Source organism: Panthera uncia, chromosome D4 (genome assembly GCF_023721935.1).
Source record: "Panthera uncia isolate 11264 chromosome D4, Puncia_PCG_1.0, whole genome shotgun sequence".
Lineage (NCBI taxonomy): Eukaryota > Metazoa > Chordata > Mammalia > Carnivora > Felidae > Panthera > Panthera uncia.
The window spans coordinates 54,458,105-54,471,318 of record NC_064807.1 but is presented as its reverse complement, the minus strand read 5'-3'; the positions used below and the strand labels follow the sequence as shown (position 1 = coordinate 54,471,318).

The window sequence follows — 13,214 nt, the reverse complement described above, 5'->3', positions numbered from 1 at the left end:
TGTGTTAATCTTTTTCTGCAGACCCACTGCAGTGGGTGATAAGGGTTTTTAGATTTGCACATGCTATTCCCATGTTCCTTATAAATCCTGTCTTTTTCCTACATGCCTCTAATATAAAGTCCAAAAATAGATTTATCTAAGATGGAAATACATTAAGTCATGGGTTGGCAAACCTTCAACTAGATTTGTCACCTCTTTTTGCAAATACGGTTTTATTGGAACACAGCCATTACCACTCATCATGTTTTTTTTTTTTTAATGTTTATTTTTGAGAGAGGGCGCGCACGCACACACGAGCAGGGGAGCACAGAGAGAGAGGGAGACAGAGAATTCAAAGCAGGCTTCACGCTGTCAGTGCAAAGCCTGATGTGGGGCTTGAAATCATGAACCACAATATCATGACCTGAGCCGAAATCAAGATTCTGATGCTTAACCAGCTGAGCCACCCAGGCGCCCATTATGTGTTGTCTTAGCACTACTTGCAGTCTATAGAGGGAGAGTTGAGTAGTTGCTAACAGATGGCCTTCACAGCCTAAAATATTTACTACCTGGTTCTTTGCTGAAAAAAATTACCAACTTCTATCGTATATGACTTGAAAATCATGTAGATAAAGGGTAACTTCCTTATAGAAAAGAGTAACTAAAGGGGTGCCTGGGTGGCTCCGTCAGTTGAGCGTCTGTCTTCAGCTCAGGTCATGATCTCGCAGTTTGTGAGTTCAAGCCCCGCGTCGGGCTCTGTGCTGACAGCTCAGAGCCTGGAGCCTGCTTTAGATTCTGTGTCTCCCTCTCTCTGCCCCTTCCCCACTCATGCTCTGTCTCTCTCTGTCTCTAAACATTAAAAAAAAAGAGTAACTAAAAATCAAGGAGGGGCGCCTGGGTGGCGCAGTCGGTTAAGCGTCCGACTTCAGCCAGGTCACGATCTCGCGGTCTGTGAGTTCGAGCCCCGCGTCAGGCTCTGGGCTGATGGCTCGGAGCCTGGAGCCTGTTTCCGATTCTGTGTCTCCCTCTCTCTCTGCCCCTCCCCCGTTCATGCTCTGTCTCTCTCTGTCCCAAAAATAAAAAACGTTGAAAAAAAAAATTAAAAAAAATAAAAATAAAAATCAAGGAGATGAACAACAAAGTAAAAAAATGGTCAACAAGGTATGGTCAGAGTTCATAGGCAAGGTATATTGGAGTGTATGAAATGATGCTTCATCCAACTTATTTTTATTTGCATCTTTTATGCTATTTTCCATTATTCAAATTAGGAAAAGAATCTTGAAGTATTTGTCAAAATGAAGAGTTGTTCTTTGAACCAATAACTCTTTTCTACAGGTATACTTGCACTTGAGCAAACTGTCTTACATAAAAAACCGTGCATTACAGCATTGTTTTTCATAGCAAGAGTTGGGAAATCTAAAAGCCCTTTAATATAGTACTGGTTTTAAAACTTGATGCCTATGTACACTGGATTACTATGTGGCCACAAAAATGAAGTAGCTCTTCACACATTAATGTGGAACAGTTTCTGAAAACTAAATGGTTTGTGAGGAAACTGTATATAATGTATGTGTGTGTGTGTGTCTGTATACGTTTGTATTTTGAAACAGTGTCTCTGAAGATACTCATATACCTGGGTGCAGTGTCTGCCTTTGTAGACTGAATCTGCAGATAGTGTTGGAAGGGTGATTTATGTTAACATATACGCTTTTTTTTTGCTTTCTGGATTTTGTGATATCACATATTAGTTACTGGAAAATAATTTTTAACAATTTAGTTACAAAATTCATAAAGCAACAAAATATAATTTGCTATTAGCTAAAGGCCAGATGTGTGTAGCAACTCCTTGCTTTTCTTATCCACTTTTCAACCAGTATAACTTAACATAAACTACATCTCCTGTCTGCATAAGAATTTATCTATAAGCCCATACAGTCATCCTTTTCTTTTATCATATGCTAGCTATAATATATCACACACCCCCCACTTAGGGGATTCAGCTAGATGGTTGTTGGGAGAAACCAGTGATAACTACAACCTTTCTTTCTCAGTCATGGTGGAAGAGGGAGCTCTTAAGCTCGTGTGCCTAAATAATTGATTGTTGCTTACTTTCTTTCCCTCCCCCTTCACATATTTAATAGACTTCAAATCTCAACCTGAACCATCCCCGGTTCTTAGTCAACTGAGCCAGCGACAGCAGCACCACACTCAGCCCGTTGCTGTTCCTCCTCCTGGGTTGGAGTCCTTTCCTTCCCAGGTAAAACTGCGAGAGTCAACACCCAGGGACAGTACCTCCACTGTGAACAAACTTCTGCAGCTTCCCAGCATGACTGTAGAAAACATTGCTGTGACTGCCCACCAGCCACAGCCTAAACACGTCAAACTACCGAAGCGGCGGATACCCCCAGCTTCTAAGGTGTGTTCTCCATCCAGAAGTCACAATCCCAACAGTGGATATAATTTAACATTTAGCTCAAGGGCTGGGTTAGTAAGCCTCAGACATCGTATTTTTTGTCATGCACATAGCTTCCTGCTTTATGAGAATTGGCTATTTCTGAGTGCCTGGGCTAATATTAGAGGGAATGGCTTTTTGTTAGAGATAGAGACTGTTAATTCAAAGTACTGGACCTGGCTCAGAGAATTTGCTGGTCTTGTGTATTTAGCTGTGTCCCATAGATAGAGAATAAGTGGTTCTTTGACCAGATAATGCTTTCAGAGGAGGCCCGCTCTCTTCCTCCGCTCACCCACCACCAACTCCCCCTTTCTTCGGCCTTTGCTGTAAGAAGCAGTTAGTGGCATTGATCATTCTGCTGTTAACTTTTAATTTTTCTTTTCTCTTTTTTCTCTTGTCTTTGTTTTTTGCAACATTCTGTTCCTTTTTCCTACTACTGGGCTTCTCACCCCATGTTCCTCAAGTGTGCCTGTAGTGCTTTGGGAAGCCAGTACTCACTAGCTGTATTACAGGCCTCTGGGACTTGGAATCTCTGTTCCTGACGTGATGGCTCTGCTTTTTCAGATCCCAGCTTCTGCAGTGGAAATGCCTGGTTCAGCAGATGTCACAGGATTAAACGTTCAGTTTGGCGCCTTGGAATTTGGATCAGAACCTTCTCTCTCTGAATTTGGATCAGCTGCAAGCAGTGAAAATAGTAACCAGATTCCCATCAGCTTGTATTCAAAGTCATTAAGGTACACAACTTCTTCTCCGGATTAAGTCCTTTGTTGGCAAAGTAATGAAGTCTAAGAGATCACCTGTTGGAGGCAATACACCATGTGGTGCTGGGTTTGTACAGCCATTGTTAGTACCTAATTGCAGAACTTTTCTTCCATAACCCTACAAAGAACCTTGTGCCTGTTAGCAGTCACTCCCAGTTTCTCCCTCCCCTTTCCCTTTGGCAACTAATCATCTGTCTCCGGATATGCCTATTCCAGATACTTCATATAACAAGGATCATTTATGTTGTCTCATGTGTGCATTTTATTTCTGAATAGTATTTCATTGTGCAGATCACATTTTGTCTATCCATTCATTAGTTGACGGACATTTGGATTGTTTCCACTTTTCGGCTATTAGGAATCATGCTGCAATGGACATTCATTTACAGATTTGTCTCCTTTAGTTCTTTTGGATTTAGACCTAATAATTGCTAGGTCATATGGTAACCCTTATATTACCTATTTGAAGAACCAGCAAACTTCTTTCATGTGGCTGCAGCATTTTACGTTCCTACCAATAATCTATGAGGGATGCAATATTAAAAAAAAATTTTTTTCCCAATGTTTATTTATTTTTGAGAGACAGAGTGAATGGGGGACGGACAGAGAGAGAGAGAGAGGGAGACAGAATCTGAGTCGTCAGCACAGTACCTGACATGTGGCTTGAACCAGCCAATCGCGAGATCATGACCTGAGCTATATTCGGATGCTTAACCAACTGAGCCACCCAGGCTCCTTGAGGGATGCAATTCTTGTATATCTTTGCCAACTCTTATTTTTCTTCAATTGAATATTCGTTTTATAAGTAGAGAATCCCTGATTTTAGATTTTATTAATTTTTCTGCTCTCTAGTGCTAAAACCTGATGTTTGTTTGGGTTCTCTTTCTACAAATGGTCCCAGACATCTGGATTCCTTAAAGATTCTTAAGGATTCTTTAAAATGTTCTTCTGCCTGTCATTTAAATTAGGTGGGTCTGCGGCGCCTGGGTGGCTCAGTTAGTTGAGCATCTGGCTCTTGATTTTCGGCTCAGGTCATGATCTCACATTTCTTGAGATTTAGTCCCTCATCAGGCTCTGCTCTGACAGTGCCAAGCCTGCTTGGGATTCTCTTTTTCCCCCTCTCTCTGTCCCCCTGCCCCCTCTTTCAAAATAAATAAACATTTAAAAAATGGTGGGTCTGATTTGGAAAGGAGGGGTGTTTTAAACTTGCATCTTTAATACAGTTAAAGAATGTGGTAGTGTAAATGTGTAGGTACAGACATGTTTGTTTATAGTATGACAGTAAAGTGATGAAATAGTTCTACTCAATGAAACCATGTAATACGACATAAATTTATGTCAAAATCTTTTTATTCTCTAGTGATTCTTTGAATACCTCTCTACCAATGACCAGTGCAGTACAGAACTCCACCTATACAACTTCAGTCATTACCTCCTCCAGTCTGACCAGCTCATCGCTGAGCTCCACTAGTCCAGTAACAACGTCTTCCTCCTATGACCAGAGTTCTGTGCATAACAGAATTGCATACCAAAGCTCTGTGAGTCCATCGGAGTCAGCTCCAGGAACCGTCACGGTAATTGGTCTTTCAAGCTTCTTCTTGTACAAAATCCTATTTAGAGGTCCATGTTTAGTTTGGGAAATGAGGGTTTTAGATGACATTTTCTTTAAGAAATTAGTTAACCTTTTGAATACAATTCTTGTAGTGTGTTGAGTTTTCTAATAGTGGGCATCTGGTGTGAAATCTGCTTTTCAGGTACCCATGCACAGGAATGTGTGAATGGACCTCAGAAACTTAGTATACAGAAAGCATAAGGGTATATTCCAAGTTCATAGTATTTTGGATGGGGTGGGGGTGGGGGTACTCTAGTCTTACTTGTAACATTTTAGTTTCCTGTAAGGCAAAAGTGTTCAAACATTACTAGAGCTACTTCAAAGAGTGGACAAGAACATGAAAATAAGGGAAATAGTTGAATTGGCGTAGCAGAAATTTGGGTTCATTTTCTTAAGTTTCCTTCTAAGACTCTCAGGATATATTGTACATCTCAACATAGGAATTTTTTTCCCTCCCTTTCTTTGTTTTCCTTCTTTTTATGTTAGATGTTTTCCTTAAATGTCTGGTGATTGCAGGCTGCCTACTTGACACTAAAAGGTTAACTATGGGCTTTGGCTTGTGGGGTAGATAGTGGAATGTGGGCTTTGATGTGGAACAGCATGGGTAGGCCATTTCTTTGGGGGGGGGTGGGGGCGGGTGGACACACCCCCCGTGTGGACACCTCCTTTGTCAGCTCCTTTGGCCTGTTCTGTTGAGCTTGTTTAGATTCTCCAGATACTCTTCTTGTCACTTCCCTATAGGGCCTATGTCTATCTGTCAGTGTCTTTAAGAGCCTAGCGGAAAGAGAAGTCTATTGTCAGAATACTTGTTTTGTCTGTGTTAACTTAATCATTTTCGTTAACACTACATCTGACCATGTGTTAACCCTTTTGATGATGTTTAGGGCCTAAGAGAGAAGGTGGGAGGGGGCAGTTACCTTGCTGTGCAAATGGAGAGAGAGGGGAAGGGATCTGGTCTGTGCAGTCTTTAAACAAATCCTTCTACATTTAGCTGTACCTCCACTCCCACTTTCAAAGTTATCTGGTGCAGATAAATACTGGGTTGCTTGGTATGGCTCTTTGATTTAGTTGCCTTATTTTCTGGATTTGCCTAACACTACCTTTGGATTTGGCTTTACCATGTGAACTAAGTCAGTTCCCATTCTGTCTATGCTTTCTAGTCTACAGAATTTTGTTATCATTTTTTCACCTGGGTGAAAAACCCTTACTGGGTTTACATATTTTTTATAAGCCATATACTCTGATCTATCATCTTTAACAAGAGGTTTATTCTTGTATTTTCCAATATGGTAACAACCAACCACATGTAGTAGTTTATTTTATCTATTAAAATTTATGTATTTATCTTGAGAGCACAAGGGAGCGTCGGTGAGGGGCAGAGATAGAATCCTAAGCAGGGTCTGCACCTGCACAGTGCAGAGCCTGACTTGGGGCTCTAACCCACAAACCGTGAACCGAAACCAAGAGCCAGACACACAACTGACTGGGCCACCCAGGCGTGCCACATGCAGTAGTTCATTTAAGTAAACAGAATTTTAGCTCCTCAGACATACCAACCAAATTTTAGTTTAGTTTAATTTATTTAAGTTTATTTAAGTTTATTTATAACTTAAGTTATAACTTATAACTTAAGAGAGACAGAGAGAGGGTGCAAGTGGGGAGGGAGAGAGAGAGGGAGCAGAGAATCTCAAGCAGGCTCCCCACTGTCAGCACGGAGCCAGACACGGGGCTCAAACTCACAAAACAGTGAGATCATGACCTGAACCAAAACCAAGAGTCAGATGCTTAACCAGCTAAGCCACCCAGGTGCCCCCTAACCAAATTTTAAATGTTCAGTATCTATAGTGGCTATAATATAGGAACATGCACATGTGCATATAGAATATTCCCTTTATTGCTGAACATTTCCTTGTATAGTATTGGTATAATTTCCAAAAGAGAAATCAGACTCTGTGCTGTCTAAGCTTAAATCCCTATTGTCTGCTCGACTTCTGAATTCCAGCTCTAATTTCACCTGGTATGCTGCTTGCTCAGATCATTACCCACCTCATTCCTTGCTTGACTAGTTGAACTAAGACCCTGCAGACTTTTGATCTCTCATGACCATTTGGCACTTCTTTACTTTTATTCCCACCATTCTTCTGCCTAGAATTACCTCCACCCCAAATAATGTGGCTTCTGTGTTAAATCAGTTTGTCCATTGTTTTTTTGAGAGAGGGAGAGAGTACTAGTTGGGGAAGGGCTCAGGGAGAGAGAGAGAGAGAGAGAGAGAGAGAGAGAGAGAGAATCTTAGTCTCCATGCCTGGTGGGAGCCTTACACAAGGCTCCATCTCATGACTGTGAGATCATCATCTGAGCTGAAATCAGTAGAGTCTGATGCTTAACCCACCAAGCCACCCAGGTGCCCCCATTGTCTATGCGTGATTTTCAAGGTGGAATAAAATACTCCTAAGGTCTGATGGCTGTTCTTTTCTATTCCCCCTTTTTATTCTTTCTGTATGGTGTGGTTTTGAGAACATTTCTTTGTCACCATTTGTACTGTTTTGCGGTACATGCTTGGTATCATGTGTATGAATTTAGTGCATATATGTTTTTAAAATTTTTATTTTGTTTTAAGAGAGAGAGAGCATGCATAAATGGGGGAGAGGCAGAAAGAGAAAGAGAATCTTAAGCAGGCTCCATGCTTAGCGTGGAGCCCAGGGTGGGCCTCGTTCCCATGACCCTGGGATCTTTACCTGAGCTGAAATCAAGAGTTGGATGCTTGACTGAGCCACCCAGGTGCCCCTAGTGCATAGTGAACTCTAGTTTAAGAGAGGCAGAGAGTACAATTGTGATTGCTTTCTAACCTATCTGTATATATACTGGTAAGGTGTATTGTATTTTCTTTTTCCTGACTTCAGTCTTCTATTTTAACTCATTTTTTCCCCTCCTTGAACAAGTTCTACTCTTTTATTGTCTACATTTCTTGTAAATAATCTCAAAAAATTTTTTTGAGGAAAAAAACATGTTAGGGACATCTGGGTGGCTCAGTCGAACATCCAACTCTTGTTTTCAGCTCAGGTCATGATCTCACCGTTCTTGGGTTTGAGCCCTGCATCGAGCTCCCTGCTGGCAGTGTGGAGTCTGCTTGATATTTTCTTGCTCTCTCTTTCTCTCTCTGCCCCTCCCCCATGCATGTGCACATGTTCCCTCTTTCTCTCTTTCTGTCTCTCTCTCAAAATAAATAAACTTTAAAAAATGTTTAAAAAAAAGGAAAAAACATATTATCAATAACACAACAGGATTTGGGTTAAATGCAGAAGCAACATCTAAAGGCTTGTCTTTTTTCTTTAGTTTAAGTTTTTACATTTGTAAGAAGGAAATCTCTGTCAGCTTCCTTTTCCCATCCAGGGATAGTGTCTGGGCCTTGTAGGCCCCACTATCATTCACCGTATGCTTTGGTCAATCTGTGGAAATTTTCCTTGTGAGGATACCTCCTTTTGTGTGTCTAGTTTCCAATGAAATGCCTTATGGTTAATGCAAACTAATTGTTTTCAGATTCCGCTCTTTTTGGTACTACCACACTCTGCTAACCTGCTGTTGCCCTACCCAGTTAAGAAAAGCCATGTTTCACAGTAACATCTCATTTTATTTGAGAACTATTTTCCATTTAATTTGGAAACTTTTTTTCTTGCCTGAGTGGTACTGAGGAGACCATGTGAGATACAAAGATGTGGTGATTTCAGTATAAGTTCCCGAGTTCTTTGTACTGCTTAATAATTTTTAGGACAGCTTCTTTGCTTCCTGTGATTAGAGTCTGTCTTGTTACTTCCCTAAATACCCAGTCTGTTTTTCAAAAATGTCAGCTCCTTAGGATTTTTAAAGAATGTGTTAATTACCTCTCCTTTTATTAAGAAACAAAATAAAACAAGCCATCCCCCCCCCCCCGTAATGGTTTTTATTTATTTTGGTGGGGGGAGCAGAGAGAGAGGGAGAGAATCCCAAGCAGGCAGTGTAGAGCCTGATGCAGGCTTACTGTCATGGACTGTGAGATCATGACTTGAGCCGAAGTTAAGAATTGGATGCTTAATCCACTGAGCCACCCCAGTGCCCCACATCATTTCTTGATCAATCTATAATTCATGTATTTCTGACTAAATCCCAATAGAAAGTCAGCTAGGTTATCATTTGATTTTGTGGTATGCTTACTTTCTTTTCTCTTCCTTATAGAATGGACATGGTGGTGGTCGAAGTCAGCAGACTATAGACAGTAAGTATAGAAGCTGACTATTCTCATTTTGTGTGGTGGAAATCAAACGAAAAGAGTATAGCTGCTAATATGATAGGGAAAACAATAGGCTAGTGACTAATTCTGCAAAACTAATCCTTTTGCATTTTTCTGATAGCTACTTCTTATCTGTTGGCATCATTTCTTTGGTAGGGTTTACAAGTTCAGCTAGAGATTCCTGTGAGTAGATTGTTGCTGATGGTATTATGAGAAATGTTAGCTACAGCAAGAAGGAATTGATAGTCTCATATAATTCTGTTCTAGTCAGACCACACCCCAAGTGTAGAGTGTAGCATGGATTTAAAAGATGCTTTGCTTAGAGGCACAGGTTCCGGTGTAGTCAGAGGGCTCTCATTCCAATACTGTAAAGGACTTTTAAAGCAGAAATTGGTGTGCTAGTTCAGGAAAGGCATGCTCTTTGCCTTCTGGATTCGATGAACTGTTGTGCAGAAGAGAGATAAAATGATGCTCTCTGTAAACACTTGGGAAAAAATGGGGATAAGATTCTATTAATTCTAGTAAGCTCAGTGTTCGCTGGAGATGATGGTTCCAGGTAAATCCCTGTTAGGTGCTCTTGGCTTATCTGTGATTGGTTATGATGATTTTCATTCATTTTTCAGTAACACAAATGGGTATCCATTATAGAAGCCAGAAAGACTTTCCTTTTATTTAGGATTTTTGGAATGTGGACATGGGATTTTTTTCAGTCCAAGAGGGGGCCTCAGTTGGAATTGAAATGACACATGTGATTACCCAGAGTTGGTTTTGATATTGCTGGGCTGCCGGAACTGTTTGGAGGTACATTGGTAGCTCTGAGAACTTGGGATGTCAGAGGACATTCTCATTTCACAAACCTTGGTGGCAAGTTTCCTCTCTGCAGGCTTGAGATTGAGAACATATCAAGGTGTCCTAGATCATCTGGAGATGAGGCTTCGTACCCACAACCCTGAGATCAAGAGTTGCACACTCTACCAACTGAGCCAGCCAGGCGCCCCAATTATGATTTAGAGATTATGAATAAAATCATGAGATATGAAATGTCTGGAAAACATAGCATGCATTTTAGATAGGTTTTTATCTCCATCTGTCTCTCCACTGCCATTCTTTCAGAGGCTTCTTGTGAACTTGTTATAATGTGACCTACGATCTACGTAGGTAACTTACAAGGTCTGAGTTTTGGGTCAGGGACATCTGTGGTGCTTTTATCTGGCTTCTGTAACAGGTGTCCTGTTTGGAATAGACCGTCAGTCAAAAGCAAGTCTCAAGATTGTAAGGACCACTCTTAAGTATGGGTCATGTTCTGTGTTGACCCTGTTGCTACTGTTGTGTTTTCAAATTGTCTTTTTGAGAGACTAGCATGTTTTCCCTCAGGCTCCCAGGGAGTTCTGCAGATGGGTCAAGATTGCTTTTCCTTCCTAACTGGGAAAGACAATGATGCTTTATTTCCAAGCACATATCTGAGTTGTATGTGTGGATAGAACTAAAACTGAGTCTTTCTACAGCTAGGATGGATCACATTTATGATCTTCTGGAAGCCTAATAAGCTCCTTTATGTGCTCTGAGGGTTTGGTTTGTTTGTTTGTTTGTTTGTTTACGGAAATGCTCACTATGCATGTGAATGTGGGTGTTGGACGGTGGATTTTAGGCATATGTAACTCTCCACAGTATATGTACCCTGGGCTCTCAACCCCCATGTGCCCTCAATTGGCTATGAGCTTTCACAAGTCAGCCTGATACAAGCAAAAACCTAACCTTTTGATGGTCTTGCCTACCAGATTTGTACCATCATCCTTTGTTGAGCCTTTTCAGAAAAATTTGCCTCCTAGCCTGTTGCTCTTTGTGGGTGCAACTCTGGGTCAGGTTCCTTTAGTTAGGAGAAGTATATCCATGGCATAGGCTAGTTGATGATTGTAAAGCTGTCATTTCCTATTCTCTGCCAAATCCTGTTCGTCTTACCTTCACATGTCATTTTTATTAGTTATATCTGACAGAAAATGTTTGGGCATTTTCCCTGGGGAATGTAACTTTGTATGTGTCTCAAACCGACCCTGACCTGTCACAAGATATTGAACATATTGTACATACTTACAAATGGTTCTGGAGCTAAACCGATATGTTTCTTACAGCTACTTCATCCGTTCCAGCTCCAAAGACAACGGACCCTCCCTCTGCCCTCCCATCTGTGGGCTCACTGCCCAGCACCACTTCCTGCACTACGCTTCTACCCTCTGCATCCCAGCACACTGCCACTTTGCCCTCCATGTCCCAGCCTGGTGACCTGTCCAGCAGCCCCCTCTCTCAACTTAGCAGGTATGGGGAAAATACGAGCTCACAGTGAGAGGCACAATGGTGCGAAGTCCTGAACCCTTATAGAAAGCTCTTCCAACGAACAAAACTCCTGTTGCCTCTAGCATGATGTCCTGGCCTTTTGTAATAATGCTTTAGCTCATTCATTTTGGCTGGGCACTATCTCAGAAGTATCAGCAGCTGTGTCACAACATGTAATGCCCCTGCTGTCACAGAGCACTGGGGTCCCTGGGAATGGTGGAGCTAGGGTGTTGCTGCTGCTACTTTTCCTCCACCTCTCAGGAGTGTGCCCTGAACCTGGCCTGGCCTTTCCCACTCTGGGCTCGAGTCACAGTGATGTGAAGTGAGAATGATGTTTTTTGTTTGTTTGTTTTTGTTTTTTAAATTTTTTAAATGTTTATTTTTGAGAGAGAGAGAGAGCATGCGTGCGCATGCGTGCAAGCAGGAGAGGGGGCAGAGAGAGGGCGAGACACAGAATCCAAAGCAGGCTCCAGACTCTGAGCCATCAGCACAGAGCCCAACGTGGCGCTCGAACTTGCAAGCTGTGAGATCATGACCTGAGCTAAAGTCAGATGCCCAACCGACTCAGCCACCCAGGTTCCCCGGGAATGATGTTTGGTTTCTGAGCAGGTCTTTTATTTGCTCCTGTTGTGCCTTCAGAGATTCAATTACTAGAATAGGGTGTAGGAGAATGGGTTTTGTTTGGTCCTCATCCTATATCTTTGGAGTATGCCTCTTTCCCTCTTTAGCCAGGTGGTTTGAATTCTGGATTTGATGGGAAGTCAGGCTCTGGCTCTGTCACGTGGGGTTGAACATAGGAACTTTCTTTCCTTGCACACAGTTTAAATGGGTGTCTCCATGACTGGCAGTGACTCCTGTTCTAACTTTTTACGGTGTAAAGCGCAAATGATTTTAGTTGACTGAAGTTGTCCCTGAAGGCTTCCCAGGCCAGGGTGTCCCAGATCCTCATGGTGAATGACCCTTTAGATCATTTCTAAACATCAGAAAACCTGTTCTGGTCCCCAAGGTGATGAGGAATGAGGGATGTGAAGCTGGGGCTACCCTTGGAAAGGGATGGGGCAAGCTTAATATCTGGCCCACCTGGACATGTGGGCCTCTCCTGTGGGTTGACTCAGTGTGGTAGACATGTGGTGCTCTGTTTTGTCTTCTAGTTCCCTCTCCAGCCATCAGAGCAGCCTCTCCTCTGCACACGCGGCACTCTCCTCCAGCACGTCACACACAGTAAGTGTCCTCTGGGCTCCCTCATTGCCTTCCCTGCTCAGTGAACTCGAGCGCAGAGCTTAGTCACGTGGTGATTGGAGTTTAGTCACTTGCAGGTGGGGTTTTAATATGTGTGTTTTGAATGTCTGAAATAACCTCAAATTCCTCAGGTGTGTTATCTCAATCTAGGTATGTGGTTTGAGCTGTTGCTTTTCTTAAGCACCACAGAGAACATCTTGATTCCTAAATTGGGACTTCCATGAAGGATTTGCTTCTCCAGAGCTGATCTGTGATGGGCAGGGCTCTTGGGGTGGATTTGTTCCTGAGCATTTACTGAGCTTCCTGTTTGTTAGGGGAGACTTTTGGACCTAGTCTGGGATTGGTCATGTTGAGGTATTTGCAGACTTTTTTGAGGAAAAAGGCTCATTGCAAGGAAAGTAGGCTCATTGCTAACTTCAGCTTGGACTCCACCAAAAGTCACGTTGAATCAAGAGCATTGTTCTAGATAACCTTCTGTTACTTTGTAAATGCCATTGTAGAGAGAATGCTTAGAGGAAAAAGAGCTTATGTGAGGACTAGCCATCTTTTGGCACATCTCTCTCTCTCTGTCTCTCT

The 13,214-nt window shown here is 42.1% G+C and overlaps 1 protein-coding gene and 1 non-coding gene across 2 annotated transcripts in view; both read left to right on the top strand.

Moving 5' to 3' along the window:
* UBAP2 (ubiquitin associated protein 2) overlaps nucleotides 1-13,214 on the top strand; it is a 112,145-nt gene that overhangs the window by 88,255 nt on the left and 10,676 nt on the right. Inside the window, 6 exon segments of the mRNA XM_049625108.1 lie at nucleotides 2,121-2,395; nucleotides 2,996-3,165; nucleotides 4,553-4,766; nucleotides 9,014-9,053; nucleotides 11,198-11,381; nucleotides 12,551-12,620. Of these exon segments, the coding sequence (XP_049481065.1) occupies nucleotides 2,121-2,395; nucleotides 2,996-3,165; nucleotides 4,553-4,766; nucleotides 9,014-9,053; nucleotides 11,198-11,381; nucleotides 12,551-12,620 (953 nt within the window).
* LOC125928169 (small nucleolar RNA SNORD121A) lies at nucleotides 10,491-10,573 on the top strand. Its single transcript, XR_007459583.1, has one exon. It is a non-coding gene; the product is annotated as a small nucleolar RNA SNORD121A (small nucleolar RNA).